Source organism: Lucilia sericata, unplaced genomic scaffold (assembly GCF_015586225.1).
Source record: "Lucilia sericata isolate MDLA Ls3-8-SP2 unplaced genomic scaffold, ASM1558622v1 Contig004461F_arrow, whole genome shotgun sequence".
Taxonomy (NCBI): Eukaryota; Metazoa; Arthropoda; class Insecta; order Diptera; family Calliphoridae; genus Lucilia; species Lucilia sericata.
In genome coordinates this window covers 1-24267 of record NW_023997262.1, presented here as the reverse complement: position 1 = coordinate 24267, position 24267 = coordinate 1, and the positions used below count along the sequence as shown (strand labels likewise).

At 31.5% G+C, this 24267-nt stretch overlaps 1 protein-coding gene across 1 annotated transcript; it reads left to right on the top strand.

The window, feature by feature from the left end:
• The first annotated feature begins 1688 nt into the window (after positions 1-1688).
• LOC119615212 (serine/threonine-protein kinase minibrain-like) lies at positions 1689-23822 on the top strand. Its single transcript, XM_037971291.1, is given in 14 exon segments — positions 1689-1827; positions 4232-4590; positions 4593-5036; positions 11263-11402; positions 14747-14881; positions 22288-22459; positions 22530-22697; positions 22765-22790; positions 22792-22869; positions 22872-23013; positions 23016-23054; positions 23129-23322; positions 23325-23475; positions 23478-23822. Coding segments are annotated over 13 exon segments (2238 nt in total). The 5' UTR covers positions 1689-1827; positions 4232-4367; the 3' UTR covers positions 23804-23822.
• Positions 23823-24267: the final 445 nt, after the last annotated feature.

Sequence of the window (24267 nt, the reverse complement as noted above, 5' to 3'; positions counted from 1 at the left end):
ACTAGAACAGAACTAGAACAGAACTAGAACAGAACTAGAACAGAACTAGAACAGAACTAGAACAGAACTAGAACAGAACTAAACAGAACTAGAACAGAACTAGAACAGAACTAGAACAGAACTAGAACAGAACTAGAACAAACTAGAACAGAACTAGAACAGAACTAGAACAGAACTAGAACAGAACTAGAACAGAGCTAGAACTAGAACAGAACTAGAATAAAGCTAGAACAGAACTAGAACAGAACAAAACAGAAGCACATTTGAATTTATGTCTTTCTGACTAAAAGGTGAGTCAATCTGTATGGAAAAACACTAGAACAGAACTAGAACAGAACTAAAACAGAACTAGAACAGAACTAGAACAGAACAGAACTAGAACAGAACAGAACTAGAACAGAAACTAGAACAGAACTAGAACAGAACTAGAACAGAACTAGAAACAGAACTAGAACAGAACTAGAACAGAACTAGAACAGAACTAGAACAGAACTAGAACAGAACTAGAACAGAACTAGAACAGAACTAGAACAGAACTAGAACAGAACTAGAACAGAACTAGAACAGAACTAGAACAGAACTAGAACAGAACTAGAACAGAACTAGAAAGAACTAGAACAGAAGTAGAACAAACCTAGAACAGAACTAGAACAGGACTAGAACAGAACTAGAACAGAGCTAGAACTAGAACAGAACTAGAATAAAACTAGAACAGAACTAGAACAGAACAAAACAGAAGCACATTTGAATTTATGTCTTTCTGATAAAGGTGAGTCAATCTGTATGGAAAAACACCTCATTGTATATGTTTTGTCTCCATTTTAAATTTCCTGGTGTATGAGTCTTGACAGTTTTCGCCGACTTTTTTCTATGTCTTTCTTTGTCACAAAAATTTGTCGTCACTTATAAATGAATGATCACGAGTATTTTGAATTAAGAAAAAATTATTTATATTTTTAACTTTTACACAAAATATTCTTCCTCTCTCTCTCAGAGAGAAAATTTTTCTTAAATATTTTATTTTTTCGATTTTTTTTTCGTCTGATTTAATTTTATTTTAGATATTTTTTTTTATAAATTTTTTCTTTAATGCCATTTATTCGCTTAATTTTATAAAATATTTGTTGTTGTTTTAATTTTGTTTTGGCATGTTTTTGTTGGGTGTTGTTGTTGTTGCTGTTTGATAAATTCGAGGGGTTTTAAAATTAAACACATTTTTAATTGAGAATTTCTTTTTTTTTTGGTAGCTTTTTGTTTTTGGTCTTTTGTATTGTTTTCATTTGGGAAAATAACATTTTCAATTTTGTAGTATTGCAGTTTTCGTTGAAATTTTGTATCGTACGGTTTAAGGCAAATTGTTGAAATTTTAAAAGATTTTTGCGAAAAATTGAAAAAAAAAAAAATATTTAAATATTATACTAAACGCACAAATAATTTAAACAAAGCAATTTGTTTTGCTTTGGCTGAAAGAAAAATTAATAATTTTGAAATTCATAAAAAAATATTTGTTTAGTTTGGTGATTAGAAAGAATTTCAAAAATTTTGCATAAATATAAAGAAAAAATATATTTCAAATATTAAAAGAAAAATTTGATAAAAAGTTTGTTTAAAATTAAAAAAATATACAAAAAAAGTTTTCAAACAGTAGAAGTAAACGAAAATGTAATAAAAATATTATACAATCTGTAGAAAAATTATAAGATTTTCTAAAAAAAAATAAAAGTTACGAAATTGTGTTTAAAAAGTTTTGAAAAAATCTTCGAACAAATTGAATAAAATTAGATAATTTGTATTGAAAAGTGGCAAAACAAATACAGGAAATTTGAAGTAAAACAACAAAAATATTCAAAATATTATTTATAATTTATATCGGAATTTGTTTAACCCTTTTTGGATGCTAAAATTAATGCACATTTCTCTGAATTTTTCATAAAATATTTAGTACTTTTAATAAAAAAGGCAAAATAAAACTAATTTTAGCATAAATATGCCAAATATTTGTTTTTGGTTCAATTTTGGGAGTTTTTAAAAAAAAGTACTTTTTTACAATTTTGGTACTTTTTTTTTAAAAAAAGTACTTAAATGTGTTTTCAGTCATTAATTTTCATAATTAAGTATTAAAATATAAACTTATTGCATTCATATTACTTTTTTCTTCATTTTAGGAGTTTTTGGGAAAAAGTACTTTTTATAATTTTGGTACTTATTTTAGAAAAAAGTACTTAAAAGTTTTTTTAGTAATTAATTTTCATAATTATGTTTAAAAAGATACAAATTTTGCAAAAAATTACTTTTTGCTTGATTTAGGAATTTTTGGGAAAGAGTACTTTTTACAATTTTAGTACTTTTTGTAAAAAAAGTAAATAAATGTGTGTTTAGTAATTAATTTTCATAATTATGTGAAAATATAAAAATTTTGCATTAATATTACTTTTTGCTTAATTTGAAAGTTTTTGGGAAAAAGTACTTTTTTCTTGTAAAAAAGTACCTAAAAGTGTTTACTTTTCATTAATAAGTGAGAAGAGATAAAAATTTGCAAAAAAATTACTTTTTGCTTGATTTAGGAGTTTTTGGGAAAAATTACTTTTTTAAATTTAAGTACTTTTTAGAAAAAAGTACCTTAATGTATTTTTAAATTTCTTTGCATAAATAGTAACAAAATAAAAAATTTTACATAATATCACTTTTAGCTTAATTTGGGGTTTTTGGGAAATAGTACTTTTTACAATTTTGATACTTATTTTAGAAAAAAGTACCTAACAGTGTTTTTAGTAATTATAATTTTCAAAATTATGTGTTAAAATATAAAATTTTGCATTAATATTACTTTTTGCTTAATTGGGAAGTTTTTGGGAAAAAATACTTTTTTATAATTTTGGTACTTTTTTTTAAAAAAAGTACCTAGAAGTGTTTTTAGTAATTGCAATTTTCATAATTTTGTGTTAAAATATAAAAATTTTGCATTAATATTACTTCTTGCTTAGTTGGGGAATTTTTTGAAAAAATACTTTTTAATAATTTTGGTATTTTTTTTTAAAAAAGTACCTAAATGTATTTTTAAAGATTTCTTTGCATAAATAAGCGACAAAATATAAAAATTTTACATAAATATCAGTTTTATCTTAATTTGGGAGTTTTTGGGAAAAAGTACTTTTTTACATTTTAGTGCCTATTACAAAAAAGTACAAAAATTTAGTTTTTTTATTATTTTTTTTTACAAAATATAAGAACCATTTAATTTTTTGTAGAATTTCAATGTTTTTAAAAAAAGTACTTTTTAACAATTTAGTACTTTTTGTAAAAAGTACCTAATTGTGTTTTTAAAGATTTCTTTGCTTTGCCTAAATAAGTGACAGAATATAAAAGTTTAGCATAAATATTACTTTTTTTTTTATAAAGTTTTTTAAAAAAGTACTTTTTATAAATTTTAGTACTATTTGTTAAAAAAAGTACCTAAAAGTGTTTTTAGTGATAACTTTCCATAAATAAGATAAAAATTATAAAATTTTGCAAACATTTTAATTTTTGGAAAAAGTACTTTTTTACATTTTAGTATTTTTTCCAAAAAAGTACTTACTAATGTTTTTAGTGATTTCTTTTCATAAATAAACAAAAAAAATATAAAATTTTGCAAAAATTTTAGTTTTTGGAAAAAAGTACTTTTTTAGTTTTTAATACTTTTTTAAAAAAAAAGTACCAAAATATTGTTTTTTACTATAGTTTGTTACAAATATAAGAAAAGTTGACATTTTTAAAAATTTGAATTTTTTTTTTAAAAAGTACTTTTTTTAAATTTTAGTACTTTTCTCTAAAAAGTACTTTTTTGGTATCTAAATGGTATTTTTTTATTAATTAGTACTAGGGACATAAGTATTTGACAATTTTATGTTGTTTTTGTTGTTTGTTTTGAGATTTTTTTACAAACAACACTTTTGAAGGAAAAAAGTACTTTTTGGTTTAGTTAAAGTACTTTTCTTTAAATAAGAAATCTAATAGAAATTTCTGTTTATTTAAACAGAATTTTTTGCGATATTGTTCTTAATACTTTTCAACAATGATACTCTGTAACTAAAGTTTGCTTTTTAGACCCCCTCTGCCTCCAAAAGGGTTAAACACAAAAACTAATTAACATAAATTTTAGTCATAATTATGATTTTTTTCTTTTCAAAATTTGTATCTCTTTGCGTTTAAATTGTGCCATAAAAACAACAATGTTTACACGAAAAAATAGAATTTGCCGAAAGAAATTATAAACGAAACTACAAAATAATCTCTATAAATGAAAATAAACTTTAAATAAAGAAAAAGAAAAATTTTAAATAAAAATTTTAAAAACTATCAAAACTAAAGAAAATTTTAATAACAAAATGTCTGCCGCTACATTATGTTTTTGGCAAAATTCTTCAACTGCAGCAACAGCACAAACTAGCTCAATGCCCGATAGTACCACCAGTCCCACCAACTCGACCATGACTTTAACCCCCGATTCACCAACGAAAACTTTACAAATTAAACAATTAAATAAAAGCAACAGTAATTTGTTAAAAAATCATCAAAATAAAAATATAATTAATACAAACAACAACAACAACACAGCAACAATAACATGTTTCAATATAACAATAATAACAAAAATATACATGATTGGGAAATGCAAAGTAATGGTATCTCCCAAAATACTCAATATACTCATCACAACAACAACAACAACCACAGCAGCAGCAACAACAATCACCACTACAAGAAAAACAATAATATTATTGTTTTAGATGACAAACAACAGCGTGATCAGCATCATCAACATACCGTAGAACTTTCCAATTCTGTACGTCTTATTGGTGGTTATGATGCCCATGATGTTGAAAATATTAATGTAGAAGACGATAATGCTGGTGGTGCTAGTGATACTGTTGATGGTTTGTCTAAATTCTATTGTAATGATAATGATGCTGAAAATAATGATCGTATTGCAAATCTAAACGATCGTATGTTGGTTGATCAAGAGGTGGCTCGTAGTCATCAGCTGCTTAGAAATTGTAGGTGTTTGATTTTTGGTTTTTTACATTAATTTTAGCTTTTTTCTTATGTCATTTTAAAAGATTTTTTCATTCTCTTTGTGTTTTTTTTAAATTGGCAGATTTATTTAATTTATTTTGCAAATCAAAACATCTGCCTTTTTTTTGTTGTTCGAATAGACAAAGAACTTTGAACACACTGAGAGAAAAACTAAATTGTTGGTTTGGCTATACTCAGAACTAAACTTCAAACTTTATAGACTCATCAATAGGCAATAGATAAGGTACAAGATCATTCTATAGATTAGACTATATGATCCTATATAGGCACGACTATAGACTCATCCATAGACTAGAATATCCCCTCGACTAAAGAATCACTCACCAACTAGAACTAGATCTGTAACTATTCTATAGTCTATTCTTAGCAATAATCTATAGCCTAGTTTATAGTGTCTAATTCAGTTATAGTTCTAATTCAATTCTACATCAGTTCTAGTTCCGTTCTAGTTCAGTTCTAGTTCAGTTCTAGTTCAGTTCTAGTTCAGTTCTAGTTCAGTTCTAGTTCAGTTCTAGTTCAGTTCTAGTTCAGTTCTAGTTCAGTTCTAGTTCAGTTCTAGTTCAGTTCTAGTTCAGTTCTAGTTTAGTTGTAGTTCAGTTCTAGTTCTAGTTCTGTTCTAGTTCTGTTCTAGTTCTGTTCTAGTTCTGTTCTAGTTCTGTTCTAGTTCTGTTCTAGTTCTGTTCTAGTTCTGTTCTAGTTCTGTTCTAGTTCTGTTCTAGTTCTGTTCTAGTTCTGTTCTAGTTCTGTTCTAGTTCTGTTCTAGTTCTGTTCTAGTTCTGTTCTAGTTCTGTTCTAGTTCTGTTCTAGTTCTGTTCTAGTTCTGTTCTAGTTCTGTTCTAGTTCTGTTCTAGTTCTGTTCTAGTTCTGTTCTAGTTCTGTTCTAGTTCTGTTCTAGTTCTGTTCTAGTTCTGTTCTAGTTCTGTTCTAGTTCTGTTCTAGTTCTGTTCTAGTTCTGTTCTAGTTCTGTTCTAGTTCTGTTCTAGTTCTGTTCTAGTTCTGTTCTAGTTCTGTTCTAGTTCTGTTCTAGTTCTGTTCTAGTTCTGTTCTAGTTCTGTTCTAGTTCTGTTCTGTTCTGTTCTGTTTGTTCTGATTCTGTTCTGGTTCTGTTCTAGTTCTGTTCTAGTTCTGTTCTAGTTCTGTTCTAGTTCTGTTCTAGTTCTGTTCTAGTTCTTTTCTAGTTCTGTTCTAGTTCAGTTCTAGTTCTGTTCTAGTTCTGTTCTGGTTCTGTTCTGGTTTTGTTCTGATTCTGTTCTGGTTCTGTTCTAGTTCTGTTCTAGTTCAGTTTAGTTCAGTTCTAGTTCTGTTCTAGTTCTGTTCTAGTTCTGTTCTGTTCTGGTTTTGTTCTGATTCTGTTCTGGTTCTGTTCTAGTTCTGTTCTAGTTCTGTTCTAGTTCTGTTCTAGTTCTGTTCTAGTTCTGTTCTAGTTCTTTCTAGTTCTGTTCTAGTTCAGTTCTAGTTCTGTTCTAGTTCTGTTCTAGTTCTGTTCTAGTTCTGTTCTAGTTCTGTTCTAGTTCTGTTCTAGTTCTGTTCTAGTTCTGTTCTAGTTCTGTTCTAGTTCTGTTCTAGTTCTGTTCTAGTTCTGTTCTAGTTCTGTTCTAGTTCTGTTCTAGTTCTGTTCTAGTTCTGTTCTAGTTCTGTTCTAGTTCTGTTCTAGTTCTGTTCTAGTTCTGTGTTCTAGTTCTGTTCTAGTTCTGTTCTAGTTCTGTTCTAGTTCTGTTCTAGTTCTGTTCTAGTTCTGTTTCTAGTTCTGTTCTAGTTCTGTTCTAGTTCTGTTCTAGTTCTGTTCTAGTTCTGTTCTAGTTCTGTTCTAGTTCTGTTCTAGTTCTGTTCTAGTTCTGTTCTAGTTCTGTTCTAGTTCTGTTCTAGTTCTGTTCTAGTTCTGTTCTAGTTCTGTTCTAGTTCTGTTCTGTTCTGTTCTGTTCTGGTTTTGTTCTGATTCTGTTCTGGTTCTGTTCTAGTTCTGTTCTAGTTCTGTTCTAGTTCTGTTCTAGTTCTGTTCTAGTTCTGTTCTAGTTCTGTTCTAGTTCTTTTCTAGTTCTGTTCTAGTTCAGTTCTAGTTCTTCTAGTTCTGTTCTAGTTCTGTTCTAGTTCTGTTTCTGTTCTGGTTTTGTTCTGATTCAGTTCTGGTTCTGTTCTAGTTCTGTTCTAGTTCTGTTCTAGTTCTGTTCTAGTTCTGTTCTAGTTCTGTTCTAGTTCTGTTCTAGTTCTTTCTAGTTCTGTTCTAGTTCAGTTCTAGTTCTGTTCTAGTTCTGTTCTAGTTCTGTTCTAGTTTTGTTCTAGTTCTGTTCTAGTTCTGTTCTAGTTCTGTTCTAGTTCTGTTCTAGTTCAGTTCTAGTTCAGTTCTAGTTCAGTTCTAGTTCAGTTCTAGTTCCAGCTCTAGTTCTGTTCTAGTTCTCATCTAGTTCTGTTCTAGTTCAGTTCTAGTTCTGTTCTAGTTTTGTTCTAGTTCTGTTCTAGTTCTGTTCTAGTTCTGTTCTAGTTCAGTTCTAGTTCAGTTCTAGTTCTGTTCTAGTTCTGTTCTAGTTCTGTTCTAGTTCTGTTCTAGTTCAGTTCTAGTTCAGTTCTAGTTTAGTTCTAGTTTAGTTCTAGTTCTGTTCTAGTTCTGTTCTAGTTCTGTTCTAGTTCTGTTCTAGTTCTGTTCTGGTTCTGTTCTAGTTCTGTTTTAGTTCTGTTCTAGTTCTGTTCTAGTTCTGTTCTAGTTCTATTCTAGTTCTGTTCTAGTTCTGTTCTAGTTCTGTTCTAGTTCTGTTCTAGTTCTGTTCTAGTTCTGTTCTAGTTCTGTTCTAGTTCTGTTCTAGTTCTGTTCTAGTTCTGTTCTAGTTCTGTTCTAGTTCTGTTCTAGTTCTGTTCTAGTTCTGTTCTAGTTCTGTTCTAGTTCTGTTCTAGTTCTGTTCTAGTTCTGTTCTAGTTCTGTTCTAGTTCTGTTCTAGTTCTGTTCTTGTTCTGTTCTAGTTCTGTTCTAGTTCTCTTCTAGTTCTGTTCTAGTTCTTTTCTTAGTTCTGTTCTAGTTCTGTTCTTGTTCTCTTCTAGTTTTGTTCTAGTTCTGTTCTTGTTCTCTTCTAGTTTTTTCTAGTTCTATTCTTGTTCTGTTCTAGTTTTGTTCTAGTTCTGTTCTAGTTCTGTTCTAGTTCTGTTCTAGTTCTGTTCTAGTTCTGTTCTAGTTCTGTTCTAGTTCTGTTCTAGTTCTGTTCTAGTTCTGTTCTAGTTCTGTTCTAGTTCTGTTCTAGTTCTGTTCTAGTTCTGTTCTAGTTCTGTTCTAGTTCTGTTCTAGTTCTGTTCTAGTTCTGTTCTAGTTCTAGTTCTGTTCTAGTTCTGTTCTAGTTATGGTCCAGTTCTGTTCTAGTTCTATTCTAGTTCTATTCTAGTTCTGTTCTAGTTCTGTTCTAGTTCTGTTCTAGTTCTGTTCTAGTTCTGTTCTAGTTCTGTTCTAGTTCTGTTCTAGTTATGGTCCAGTTCTGTTCTAGTTCTATTCTAGTTCTATTCTAGTTCTGTTCTAGTTCTGTTCTAGTTCTGTCCTAGTTCTGTTCTAGTTCTGTTCTAGTTCTGTTCTAGTTCTGATCTAGTTCTGTTCTAGTTCTGTTCTAGTTCTAGTTATATTCTAGTTCTGTTCTAGTTCTGTTCTAGTTCTGTTCTAGTTCTGTTCTAGTTCTGTTCTAGCTCTGTTCTAGTTCTGTTCTAGTTCTGTTCTAGTTCTGTTCTAGTTCTGTTCTAGTTCTGTTCTAGTTCTGTTCTAGTTCTAGTTCTGTTCTAGTTCTGTTCTTGTTCTAGTTCTGTTCTAGTTATGGTCCAGTTCTGTTCTAGTTCTATTCTAGTTCTGTTCTAGTTCTCATCTAGTTCTGTTCTAGTTCAGTTCTAGTTCTGTTCTAGTTTTGTTCTAGTTCTGTTCTAGTTCTGTTCTAGTTCTGTTCTAGTTCTGTTCTAGTTCTGTTCTAGTTCAGTTCTAGTTCTGTTCTAGTTCGTTCTGTCGTTCTAGTTCTGTTCTAGTTTCTGTTCTAGTTCTGTTCTAGTTCAGTTCTAGTTCTGTTCTAGTTCAGTTCTAGTTCTAGTTTCTGTTCTAGTTCTGTTCTAGTTCTGTTCTAGTTTTCTGGTTTCTGTTCTAGTTCTGTTCTAGTTCTGTTCTAGTTCTGTTCTAGTTCTATTCTAGTTCTGTTCTAGTTCTGTTCTATAGTTCGGTTCTAGTTCTGTTCTAGTTCTGTTCTAGTTCTTGTTCTAGTTCGTGTTCTAGTTCTGTTCTAGTTCTGTTTATGTTCTTGTTCTAGTTCTGTTCAGTTCTGTTCTGTTCTGTTCTAGTTTCCTGTTCTAGTATCTGTTCATTTTGTCTAGTTCTGTTTCTTGTTCTGTTCTAGTTCTGTTCCTAGTTCTGTTCTAGTTCTGTTCTAGTTCTGTTTAGTTCTGTTCTAGTTCTGTTCTAGTTCTTTGTCTAGTTCTGTTCTAGTTCTGTTCTTGTTCTCTTCTAGTTTTGTTCTAGTTCTGTTCTGTTCTCTTCTAGTTTTGTTCTAGTTCTGTTCTAGTTATGTTCTAGTTCTATTCTTGTTCTGTTCTAGTTTTGTTCTAGTTCTGTTCTAGTTCCGTTCTATTTCTGTTCTTAGTTCTGTTCTGTTCTGTTCTAGTTCTGTTCTAGTTCTGTTCTAGTTCTGTTCTAGTTCCTGTTCTAGTTCTGTTTTGTTCTAGTTCTATTCTGTTCTAGTTCTGTTCTAGTTCTGTTCTAGTTCTGTTCTAGTTCTAGTTCTGTTCTAGTTATGGTCCAGTTCTGTTCTAGTTCTATTCTAGTTCTGTTCTAGTTCTGTTCTAGTTCTGTTGTAGTTCTGTTCTAGTTCTGTTCTAGTTCTGTTCTAGTTATGGTCCAGTTCTGTTCTAGTTCTATTCTAGTTCTATTCTAGTTCTGTTCTAGTTCTGTCCTAGTTCTGTTCTAGTTCTGTTCTAGTTCTGTTCTAGTTCTGTTCTAGTTCTGATCTAGTTCTGTTCTAGTTCTGTTCTAGTTCTAGTTATATTCTAGTTCTGTTCTAGTTCTGTTTCTAGTTCTGTTCTAGTTCTGTTCTAGTTCTGTTCTAGTTCTGTTCTAGTTCTGTTCTAGTTCTAGTTCTGTTCTAGTTCTGTTCTTGTTCTAGTTCTGTTCTAGTTATGGTCCAGTTCTGTTCTAGTCTATTCTAGTTCTATTCTAGTTCTGTTCTAGTTCTGTTCTAGTTCTGTTCTAGTTCTGTTCTAGTTCTGTTCTAGTTTGTTCTAATTCAGTTCTAGTTAGTTAGTTTCAATTCAGGACTATATAGCAGACTGTAGACTACACTATAGTCTGAACTATAGACTAGACAATTGACACGACTATAGATTGTGCTTATGTATTTTTGGAACAGTTTTTTTAGTTACCCACTTTTAGTTGCACTTTCTTTACCCGTTTTTTGCTACTTTCATCTGTTCATAATAATAGGTAATCAATGTTTTTTCTCGGTTGGTGACAATATAAAATACTTTGTAATATTTTTGCCAACATTCCAAGTTTTTTCCTTCATTTACTTATAAATGGTGCCATGTTTATGGGCATTTTTTTCTTATTTCTCTCTAAATATTGTGTAATATTAAGCAAAATGAACACAGCTACAATAAAACTATTATTATGTATTGTTTAATATAAATAAAAAATTATAAAAATACCCCCAAACGACATACATATTTTTTTTTTAACTTCAGACAAGATAAACATAGAAATGAGAAATGTAAAATAGAAAAAAATCTGTCATTTATATGTCTACCTAAACGGAAAACGAGACTTTTTGGCATCTAACAGATTTAGGTGAATGAGATTTGCCGTTGTTGTAGCTGCATTTTTGCCGTCTTTATCTTTTGTTTCTATCATAATTATAAGCCCAACAATTCATTCATCCTTCTTTTGTAAAAAAATACTTATGCGAGAGAAGAAAAAACACTTGTTACCCCTTTTAGTTTTCACAAGCGGAAATATTTTTCATTAAATTATACAAAAAAAAAAAAAAAATATTTGTCGTTTTTATAAGATTTCTTAAAAAATATGTATATTACAAAACCTGCAGCTGTAAAACATAAATTTATTTATAAAATAACCATTAAATTGGGGAATGAACAAGCGATATATATATATTGTTAAACAATTTAGTTTTCATCAACAATTTATTAATTTTTGTTTATAATTATATATTTTTTCTTTATTTCTAGTGTCTGCAGCTTATGTATCCAGTGCGGCAGCTGCCGTTGAGGCTGGCAGTGGTGGTGGACGTCAACGTCATGCTCCACTATATGGTCGTTTTGTAGGTGAAGAAGAGCTTCCTGCTACACATCGCGATGTTATGCATCATGTAAGTTTTACGTTGCATTTTCTAAGCTAGAATGTAGACTGTTATCAATGCTACAGACCAGACTATAGATTAGAATATTAACCAAAATATAAAGAAGACTGGACTATAGTCCAGACTCTAGATTGGACTGTATTCCAGACTATCGACTATACTATAATCCAGACTATGGAGTAGACTATAGTCCAGACTATGGCCTAGACTATACTCCAGACTATGGCCTTGACTATACTCCAGACTATATACTAGAATATAGTCCAGACTATAGACTAGACTATAGTCCAGACTATAGACTAGACTATAGTCCAAACTATAGACTAGATTATGGTCCATTCTATAGCCTAGACTTTAGTCCCGACTATAGACTAGACTATAGTCCAGTCTATAGCCTAGACTTTAGTCCCGACTATAGACTAGACTGTAGTCCAGTCTATACCTAGACTTTAGTCCCGACTATAGACTAGACTGTAGTCCAGACTATAGACTAGACAATAGTCCAGACTATAGACTAGACTATAGTCCAGACTATAGACTAGACTATAGTCCAGACGATAGACTAGACTATAGTCCAGACTATAGACTAGACTATAGTCCAGACTATAGACTAGACTATAGTCCAGACTATAGACTAGACTATAGTCCAGACTATAGACTATAGACTAGACTATAGTATAGTCTACTATAGTCCAGACTATAGACTAGACTACAGTATAGTCTACTATAGTCCAGACTATAGACTAGACTATAGTCTAGAATATTGACTAGACTATAGTATAGTCTACTATAGTCCAGACTATAAACTAGATTATAGTATAGTCTACTATAGTCCAGACTATAGACTAGGCTATTGTTGAGACTATAGTCTAGACTATTGACATTGTAGACTAGACTACCGTTCACACTGTAGACTATAGTCCAGAATAGACTAGACTATAGTCCTGACTATAGACTAGACTATAGTCCTGACTATAGACTAGACTATAGTCCTGACTATAGACCAGACTATAGACTAGACTATAGTCCAGACTATAGACTAGACTATAGTCCAGACTATAGACTAGACTATAGTCCAGACTATAGACTAGACTATAGTATAGTCTACTATAGTCCAGACTGTAGACTAGACTATAGTATAGTCTACTATTGTCCAGACTATAGACTAGACTAAAGTCCAGACTATAGACTAGACTATAGTCTAGAATATTGAATAGACTATAGTTCACATTGTAGACTAGACTACAGTTCAGACTATAGACTAGACTATAGTTCACATTGTAGACTAGACTACAGTTCAGACTATAGACTAGACTATTGTCCGGGATATAGACTAGACCATAACCCACACTATAGAATATATATAGTCCAGACTAGATTATACTCCAGACTATAGACTAGACTATAATCCAGACTGTAGACTAGACTATAGTCCAGACTATAGACTTGACTATATTCTAGACTTCTAGTTTGACTATAGTCCAGACTATAGAATATAGTCCAGACTATAGAATGGACCATAGTTCAGACTATGGAATAGACCATAGTCCAGACTATAGAATAGGCCGTAGTCAGACTACAGAATAGGCCATAGTCAGACTATATAATAGAGGATTGTCCGGACTATAGAATAGGCCATAGTCCAGACTATAGACTGTAGTCCAGACTATATATCAGACTACAATATAGTCCAGACTATAGACTAGACTATAGTATAGTCTACTATAGTCAAGACTATAGATTAGACTACAGTATAGTCTACTATAGTCCAGACGATAGACTAGACTATAGTCCAGACTATAGTCCAGACTAAAGACTAGACTATAGTATAGTCTACTATAGTCCAGACTATAGACTAGACTAAAGTCCAGACTATAGACTAGACTATAGTCTAGAATATTGACTAGACTATAGTATAGTCTACTATAGTCCAGACTATAAACTAGATTATAGTATAGTCTACTATAGTCCAGACTATAGACTAGGCTATTGTTGAGACTATAGTCTAGACTATTGACATTGTAGACTAGACTACAGTTCAGACTATAGACTAGACTATAGTCCAGAATAGACTAGACTATAGTCCTGACTATAGACTATAGTCCAGACTATAGACTAGACTATAGTCCAGACTATAGACTAGACTATAGTCCAGACTATAGACTAGACTATAGTATAGTCTACTATAGTCCAGACTATAGACTAGACAATAGTATAGTCTACTATTGTCCAGACTCTAGTCTAGACCAAAGTCCAGACTATAGTCTAGAATATTGACTAGACTATAGTTCACATTGTAGACTAGACAACAGTTCAGACTATAGACTAGACTATTGTCCGGGATATAGACTAGACCATAACCTACACTATAGAATATATATAGTCCAGACTAGATTATACTCCAGACTATAGACTAGACTATAATCCAGACTGTAGACTAGACTATAGTCCGGACTATAGACTTGACTATATTCTAGACTTCTAGTTTGACTATAGTCCAGACTAGAGAATAGAGTATAGTCCAGACTATAGAATGGACCATATTTCAGACTATGGAATAGACCATAGTCCAGACTATAGAATAGGTCGTAGTCAGACTACAGAATAGGCCATAGTCAGACTATATAATAGAGGATTGTCCAGACTATAGAATAGGCCATAGTCCAGACTATAGACTGTACTCCAGACTACAGACTGTACTCCAGACTATATATCAGACTACAATGCGCTTTTTAGTTAAGCTTGACTTTAATTTAGTCAATAGTCTGAACAATTTTTAGGGTCATGTAAGGGACTATAGTTTTATTTGAACTTCACTAAAGATTTTAACCTTCTTCATTACATTCTTTAATTTTTTTTTTCTGATTTGTTGTTTTGATTTTTTATAGTTATAGTTATAGTTATATTTATTGAGACTTTTTTGAAACCAATTTTATAAGAACAACATATATTAAAATAACTAATAGGAAATATTTAAGATTATAATGTAATGTCTTAAACAAATATTAATATCGTAAAACTACAGTACCAAACTTAACAATAATAGTTTAAATTGTATATTAAAAAATTATATGTCAAAGCCCTTGCTCCCGAGACTATATAATAGACAATTGTGCATACTATAGAATAGACCATAGTCCAGACTATATATCAGACTACAGTGCGCTTTATTGTTAAGCTCGACTTTAATAGTAGTCAATAGTCTGAACAATTTTTAGGGTCATGTAAGGGACTATAGTTTTATTTGAACTTCACTAAATATTTTAACCTTCTTCATTACATTCTTTATTTTTTTTTTTCTGATTTGTTTTGATTTTTTATAATAATTTATTGTTATTGCTCTTTTTTTCCAGCGATCTAGTCCAACGTCTTCATCAGAGGTGCGCGCCATGCAAGCACGTATACCAACACATTTTCGTGATCCCGCAACGGCGCCGTTAAGAAAATTAAGTGTGGATTTAATCAAGACCTACAAGCATATAAATGAGGTAAGTCTTCCGAACAATTTCTTTTTTTCTACTTTGTATTGTAATACAATAAAATTCTAATCAAAACGAAATAAGTGAACAACATCAAATGCAAATGTTTAGAAAGAAATCGTTTTCTATGAGTTGTTTTGAAGAACAAAAATTTAATTTTATACAATTACGATTTAAACGTGCTCTGCGTGGTTTGTATTTAGTTTTTGTTAAAAAATGGGTCAAGGGCATTTCTAAACTAACGGTCTTCAATTTTATTTAAATTTCTTAGTTTGTTCAATTGGGTTGTTGCTATTGTCGTTGTCATTGTCAACTGAACGACATGTGTCGATTTAATGATATACGGTTTGTGTTGTTATTCTTTTTTCTTTGTCTTTTTTTTCTATATTTTATTTCAATTTTTTAGTTTGTATATCGAAAATAATATACACACAAATAATGCTATGGCTCTTTGTACTGGGTATTTCGAAAATAATTAATACTTTGTGTATTGTTTGCTCCAAGTGCAAATGTAAGAAAAAAAATTGGTGTGGAAGAGAATCAAGGCTATTGCAACTTTAAGTTGAGTTCTTGTTCTGTTCTGGTTCATTTCAAGTTCAGTTCTGTTTCAGTACTGTTTCATTTCTAGTTCCACTTCAGTTCTAGTTCATTTCTAGCTCTGTTCTATTTCTGTTCTAGCTCTGTTCTATTTCTGTTCTAGTTCTGTTCTAGTTCTGTTCTAGTTCTGTTCTAGTTCTGTTCTAGTTCTGTTCTAGTTCTGTTCTAGTTCATTTCTAGCTCTGTTCTATTTATGTTCTAGTTCTGTTCTAGTTCTGTTCTAGTTCTGTTCTAGTTCATTTCTAGCTCTGTTCTATTTATGTTCTAGTTCTGTTCTAGTTCTGTTCTAGTTCTGTTCTAGTTATGTTCTATTTCTGTTCTAGTTCTGTTCTAGTTCTGTTCAGTTCTGTTCTAGTTCTGTTCTAGTTCTGTTCTAGTTCTGTTCTAGTTCTGTTCTAGTTCTGTTCTAGTTCTGTTCTAGTTCTGTTCTAGTTCTGTTCTAGTTCTGTTCTAGTTCTGTTCTAGTTCTGTTCTAGTTCTGTTCTAGTTCTGTTCTAGTTCTGTTCTAGTTCTGTTCTAGTTCTGTTCTAGTTCTGTTCTAGTTCTGTTCTAGTTCTGTTCTAGTTCTGTTCTAGTTCTGTTCTAGTTCTGTTCTAGTTCTGTTCTAGTTCTGTTCTAGTTCTGTTCTAGTTCTGTTCTAGTTTTGTTCTAGTTCTGTTCTAGTTTTGTTTTAGTTCTGTTCTAGTTCTGTTGTAGTTCTGGTTTAGTTCTGTTCTGTTTTAGTTCTGTTCTTGCCCTCTTCTAGTCCTGTTCCAGTTTTTTCTAGTTCAGTTGGTTAGATGTTTCTAAAAATCCTATAAAATCAAATTTTTTTCATTTTTCTAATTTACATAAATATGCAGTTAAACTGTTTGTTTGTCATTTATATTTCTCACATTTAAAATTTACTCTTGGAATAATAACAAACATTAAACCACCAAAAAAAAGTGCAAAAAACATACTTCCAAAAAAATTAAAAAATATTTTTAAGAAAAACTGGATATACACCATTAACACGCTGTTGAATACTTTCATTTCCATAACACACCATAATGAAGTTAAAAATAACAATATCTATGATGATAATGATGTAAATAAAATATAATAATGATGAAGATGCTGCTGCTGTTTTTGGATTGTCGGTTGTATGTGTTTTTGGAGTGCAAATGACTGGCGCTAAGCATACGGTTTAATTTTCGTTGTTGTTTTTCTTTTGTTTGTTTTTGTTATTGTTTATTAATGGTAGACTTATAAAAATGGGCTCCAAATAGACCCATACACTCTCATGCATACACCACAATAACGCATTCTGTAATTTTCTCTTGTTTGCAAAACAAAAAAAACAAAAACGTTAGAAGGTGTTGGAATTTACTGGGTGGGGGTGGATGTGTTGTTGCTGTTATGAATGGGAGTGTGAAGTATGCTAGAGTGTATGTGTATTTTTGTGAGTTTGTTTTGGTTAATCAATTTGCAAGAGTTGTTGAGTGCAGCAGAGTTTTTACATTTTGTTTTGCAGATTTTTCGTTTGAGAAGCGTTTTTCTTGAACATGTTTACTTGAGCTCAAAACATAAGTTTGATGTTGCCAGATGATAGATTTTTTTAAACTAAAGTACATATGTCTATGAAATGGAACTGCACTTAAAATAAACTAAAATTGAACTAGAACTGAACTAGAACTGAACTAGAACTGAACTAGAACTGAACTAGAACTGAACTAGAACTGAACTAGAACTGAACTAGAACTGAACTAGAACTGAACTAGAACTGAACTAGAACTGAACTAGAACTGAACTAGAACTGAACTAGAACTGAACTAGAACTGAACTAGAACTGAACTAGAACTGAACTAGAATTGAACTAGAATTGAACTAGAACTGAACTAGAACTGAACTAGAACTGAACTAGAACTGAACTAGAACTGAACTAGAACTGAACTAGAACTGAACTAGAACTGAACTAGAATTGAACTAGAACTGAACTAGAACTCAACTAGAACTGAACTATAACTAGAACTGAACTATAACTAGAACTGAACTATAACTAGAACTGAACTATAACTAGAACTGAACTAGAACTGAACTGGAACTAGAACTGAGCTAGAACTGAACTAGAACTGAACTAGAACTGAACTAGAATTGAACTAGAACTGAACAAGAAATGAACTAGAACTGAACTAGAACTGAACCAGAACTGAACTAGAACTAAACTAGAACTGAACTAGAACAGAACTAGTACTGAACTTGAACTGAACTAGAACAGAACTAGAACTGAATTAGAACTGAACTAGAACTGAACTAGAACTGAACTAGAACTGAACTACAACTGAACTACAACTGAACTACAACTGAACTACAACTGAACTAGAACTGAACTAGAACTGAACTAGAACTGAACTAGAACTGCACTAGAACTTAACTAGAACTGCACTAGAACTGAACTAGAACTGAACTTCAACTGAACTACAACTGAACTAGAACTGAACTAGAACTGAACTAGAACTGAACTAGAACTGAACTAGAACTGAACTAGAACTGAACTAGAACTGCACTAGAACTGAACTAGAACTGAACTAGAACTGAACTAGAACAGAACTAGAACTGAACTAGAACTGAACTAGAACAGAACTAGAACAGAACTAGAACTGAACTAGAACTGAACTAGAACTGAACTAGAACTGAACTAGAACTGAACTAGAACTGAACTAGAACTGAACTAGAACTGAACTAGAACTGAACTAGAACTGAACTAGAACTGAACTAGAACTGAACTAGAACTGAACTAGAACTGAACTACAACTGAACTAGAACTGAACTAGAACTGAACTAGAATTGTACTAGAACTGTAATATAACTAGATTTTGAAACGAACTAAAATATTTTTCCTCTACTTTTTACAATTTCTAGTTTGTTGTAGGGCATTTGAATTTCTCCATCTGGTAGCCCATAAATGTTAATCAATAAACATCTGCCTTGTTATACTAACAAGTTAAGCATAAAATTGTTAACATTTCATTTGCTAAGTGTTCTGGTTTTTCCTACAAATTCCAGTTTCCTTTTTAAAGTTTTGTTTATTTTAGCCATAATTTTATTAATATTTAAGACAAACACCTAGCATGGCCTAAACTTAATAAGGAAATTTTACTTAAAATTTTAAAGCTCTCAATTGTTCGCTCTCATCTCTGTAGCTGTTCTTTTGTTTATTATGCCCCCTAAAAATATGCTGCTGTAAATGTAATTGTTGTACACAAAAATTTAGCTTCCACTTTTTTGTTTTGAAAGAGAGAGAGAGAGTAACAGTTTCCGAATTTTACTTGTTGTTGTTGTTGGTAGATGAGAGAGAAGTTTACTAAAGACGCTTACGGCAAACGTTAACGTCAACTGCATTTGGCATACACCCATTTTTAAGCGTTTATCCCATATAAGTTTGGTTGTAAGAGTGTTTGTGTTTTGTTGCTGCTTCTGCTGCTACTACTACTTTTCCTGTATAATTTTGTAATAGCTAAGCAGACTTTTAGGCGCAACTCTAAAGTGTTACTCTTATATTCTCTTATTTCTTTAGTTTTTCTTTTATTTTTTCTGCTTCTTTTGTAAGTTTTGTTTATTATAATGTTTGCTTTCATAAATATTTCCTTGTTGTTTTTAATATTTAATAATAATATTGTTTTATTATTTATTTATTTATTTATTTTGTGTTTGTTTTTGTTGTTGCTGTCTACAGCATCACGTTTTTGTAGGTTCCTGTTGGTAGTATATCCCCCCCTTTTGGGGGCAAATGTTCGAGAGTTTGTTTATATCTCTCTCTCTTTGGTACTTCATGTGTTTGTTGCTTTTTTGTTACTTTCGTTTCTTTTGGTATATGTGCGATACATTTTTGTTGGTGTTTTTTTACTTATACATCTTTATTTTTCTGCTTTAGTCGCCATACACTCACACATACATTTACAGCCAGAATTCTAAATGTTCTACGGGTTAGCAACAACTTTTTTGCAATTTTTGATTTTTCATTGCATACTTTTATGGGTGAGCTTACACATACTCACTCACTTACGTGCTCGGTCGCTCGCTCGCTGCTCTCTTACATTCCTACATACAAAATGTAATGTATTAGTCGGTTGGTATAAGTAGAAATTGAAAAGTATAGAGAAGGGGAGGCCGGCTAGATGGCTGACTGACGGACTGACTCTTTAAAGAAGGTTTTTCTCTATAAAATTCAATGGTTATAGGGAAGAAAGTTTGGTTTGTTTAGTTGTCTAAATGGCTGGCTGTCAGACTGTAAGTAGAGAGTGTAAATGTATGTGTGTTTTTGTTGGCTGGCTGGCTGACTGGCTGGTTGCTTGTCTATCCATGGGTATCTTCTGTTTGACTGCTAGTTTTTGAATGTTGTTTTTTATTTTGTTCATTCTAGGCTCTTCGTTTTTTTTACCAAAGTATGGGTATGATGATTGCATTGTATACTTTCTTTTTGTTATTTAATTTCTGTTATGTTTTTTTTAATTGTGGCTGTATTTTCTTCTATTCCCTCAGACACATGCGCTTTTGCCTGTGTTTACATTTCTATATACAAAGTTTGCAAGTGAGTGTGTGTGTTTTTTAGCAAAAAAAAAAAAAAAAAAAAAAAAAAACATCATAATAAAAACACACAAATTAAAGTTTTTGTTTTCACATACTCCTCGCTATCATTTGTAGATTTATTTGCCATTTTTTATCTGGAAATATTTTTCCTTTAGATGTTTCCTCTTTTTGTTAACTGCCGAGAATTTAGAGAAAAAATGATCCTGTTGCTGGATGAATATTGATTTTTTTAAAGGAGGGGAAATAGTACATAAATTAAAAGCAGAAACTTTAAAAAAAAGTTCCCGCAAAAACTCATGAAAAAAAGAAAATAAATTAACAATTTAAACAAACGAAATGTTGCCTATGTTTAGCTTTACCATTAAGATACTTAAAATAGGCTTTAATTTTATTTAAATTTGTATTGTCCACTTTTAGGTTTATTATTTCAAGTTTCTAAATGTTAATGCCAAAAATGTTGCATACTTTTAGGCGCTTTTTAATTAAACACTATGAAAATATAGTATATACAGAACAGAAACTGAAAAGAACTAAAACAAAACTATAGCTGAACTAAAACAGAATTAGAACAGAACTAGAACAGAACTAGAACAGAACTAGGACAGAACTAGAATAGAACTAGAACAGAACTAGAACAGAACTAGAACAGAACTAGAACAGAACTAGAACAGAACTAGAACAGAACTAGAACAGAACTAGAACAGAACTAGAACAGAACTAGAACAGAACTAGAACAGAACTAGAACAGAACTAGAACAGAACTAGAACAGAACTAGAACAGAACTAGAACAGAACTAGAACAGAACGAATAGAACTGAACCGAACTAGACTAGAACTGAATTACAACTGTATTAGATCTGAACTAGAACTGAACTAGAACTGAACTAGATCTGAAGTAAATCTGAAACTAGAACTGAATTAGAACTGAACTAGAACTGAACTAGAACTGAACTAGAACTGAACTAGAACTGAAACTAGAACTGAACTAGAACTGAACTAGAACTGAACTAGAACTGAACTAGAACTGAACTAGAACTGAACTAGAACTGAACTAGAACTGAACTTGAACTGAACTAGAACTGAACTAGATATGAACTAGAACTGAACTAAAACTGAACTAGAACAGAACTAGAACAGAATTAGAACAGAAATAGAATAGAACTAGAACAGAACTGAACTAGAACTGAACTAGAACTGAACTAGAACTGAACTTAAACTGAACTAGAACTGAACTAGAACTGAACTAGAACTGAACTAGAACTGAACTAGAACTGAACTGAACTAGAACTGAACCTAGAACTGAACTAGAACTGAACTAGAACTGAACTAGAACTGAACTAGAACTGAACTAGAACTGAACTAGAACTGAACTAGAACTGAACTAGAACTGAACTAGAACTGAACTAGAACTGAACTAGAACTGAACTAGAACTGAACTAGAACTGAACTAGAACTGAACTAGAACTGAACTAGAACTGAACTAGAACTGAACTAGAACTAATGAACTAGAACTGAACTAGAACTGAACTGGAACTAGAACTGAACTAGAACTGAACTAGAACTAGAACTGAACTAGAACTGGAACTAGAACTGAACTAACTAGAACTGAACTAGAATTGAACTATAACTGAACTAGAACTGAACTAGAACTGAACTAGAACTGAACTAGACTGAACTAGAACTGAACTAGAACTGAACTAGAACTGAACTAGAACTGAACTAGAACTGAACTAACTAGAGACTGAACTAGAACTGAACTAGAACTGAACTAGAAATGAACTAGAACTGAACTAGAACTGACACTAGAAACTGAACTAGACTGACTAGTACTTGAACTAGAACTGAACTAGAACTGAACTAGAACTGAACTAGAACTGACTAGAACTGAACTAGAACTGAACGAGAACTGAACTAGAACTGAACTAGAACTGAACCTAGAACTGAACTAGAACTGAACTAGAACTGAACTAGAACTGAACTAGAACTGAACTAGAACTGAACTAGAACTGAACTAGAACTGAACTAGAATTGAACTAGAACTTACTAATACTGAACTAGAATTTTTCTGCCTTTTAAGGTTAAAATTATTTTCCAACTTGTTGCTAAACAAATTTATTTTAATTTTATTGAAGTATTGAAGTTGACAGACAGCTTGTTTTTGGTAATAAATGTTATATATTTTAATAAAATGTTATTTTACACAAAATCTGTGGGTCTTGGAAGATACAAAAACTATCGTTTAATAAACATTTTTCTTTCCTTTAAAGGTCTACTATGCAAAAAAGAAACGTCGTGCCCAACAGACACAAGGCGAAGATGATTCCTCAAATAAAAAGGAACGTAAATTATATAATGATGGCTATGATGACGATAATCACGATTATATAATTAAGCATGGTGAAAGATTTTTGGATCGTTATGAAATTGATTCATTGATAGGTAAGTTGGGAAAATGAATTTCCAAATAGAAATGCGTTTTATAATAAATCTATGTTTTTTCCATTAATAGGTAAAGGTAGTTTTGGACAAGTGGTCAAGGCTTATGATCATGAAGAGCAAGGTTATGTAGCAATAAAGATAATTAAGAATAAGAAACCGTTCCTAAATCAGGCACAAATTGAGGTTAAACTATTGGAAATGATGAATCGTGCAGATGCAGAAAATAAATATTATATCGGTAGGTTTAAACTTCCTCCTCAAGAAATATATATATATATTTTTAACAAAACTTTTTCTTGTTGCAGTTAAACTTAAACGGCATTTTATGTGGGCGCAATCATTTATGTTTAGTATTTGAATTATTATCCTATAATTTATATGATTTATTACGTAATACAAATTTTCGTGGTGTGTCTCATTGAATTTAACACGAAAATTTGCTCAACAGCTATGCACTGCTTTGCTCTTCTTGAGTACTCCCGAACTGAATATAATCCACTGTGATCTAAAACCCGAAAATATATTACTTTGTAATCCCAAAAGATCAGCCATAAAAATGTTGATTTTGGCAGTTCTTGTCAATTGGGTCAAAGGGTATAAGTTAACATTTCTAACGCTATTAAACTTTAAAATCACTAATATTTTCACTTTTTCTCCTGATCAACAGATTATACCAATATATACAATCACGTTTCTATCGTTCACCGGAAGTTTTATTAGGCATACCTTATGATTTGGCCATTGATATGTGGTCTTTGGGTTGTATTTTAGTGGAAATGCATACTGGCGAACCTTTATTCTCCGGCTGTAATGAAGTCGATCAAATGAATAAAATTGTTGAGGTCTTGGGTATGCCACCCAAATCATCTGCTCGATCCAAGCGCACAAGACTCGTAAATTTTTCGATAAAATCGTCTCAGATGGTTCGACTGTTTTGAAGAAAAGTCAAAATGGTCGTAAATACAAACCGCCTGGGTCACGTAAACTACCACGATATACTGGGGCGTCTGAAACGGGCGGCCGGGTGGTCGACGTATGGATGAGCCGGGTCATTCGGTAGCGAGACTATTTAAAATTCAAAGACTTAATATTACGAATGTGGATTTTGATCCGAAGACACGTGTCACACCGTATTATGCGTTACAGCATAATTTCTTTAAGCGTACCACAGATGAGGGTACCAATACGGGTGCTGGTTCGGTACAAACTGGTAGTATAGCAATATCTTCGCCTTCCGTTAGTTCAACATCATCATCGACGGCCGCTCTAGTGCCGGGTGGTCAAATGGTACCGGTTAGTGCGGTGCAACATTCAGAACAACAGAGTCATGGTAAGTTTTTATAAGAATTTTATTTTTTACTTTTATGTAGATTTCATTTCTTATTGAGTTTTTTTTTTCTTAAACGGATTTTTTTTTTTCGAAGATTTGAGTTTAATTTCTATACAATTTTTTTATTTATTAAATATTCCAACTTAATTTTTATGATTTTAAAATTTTTCTTTAAAATTTTAACGTTTTAAAGTCATGTTTGAAAATTCGAACTTAATTTCGAATTTCAAAATTTCTTCCCAAACTGTTAAATTTTAGTTTACATTAAGAAAATATGTAAATTTAACATTTTCTTTGCGATTTCAATGTTTTAGGATATGTTCGAAAATTCGAACTTAATTTCGAACATCTAAAAATCACTATTAACCAATTAGTTTATTGTTTATAAGAAATTACAAAAATTCTGCTGTTTTTGTACACTTTTGTACCAATTTCGGCAAGTTCGAAAATTCGAACTTAATTTTGAACATCTGAAAAT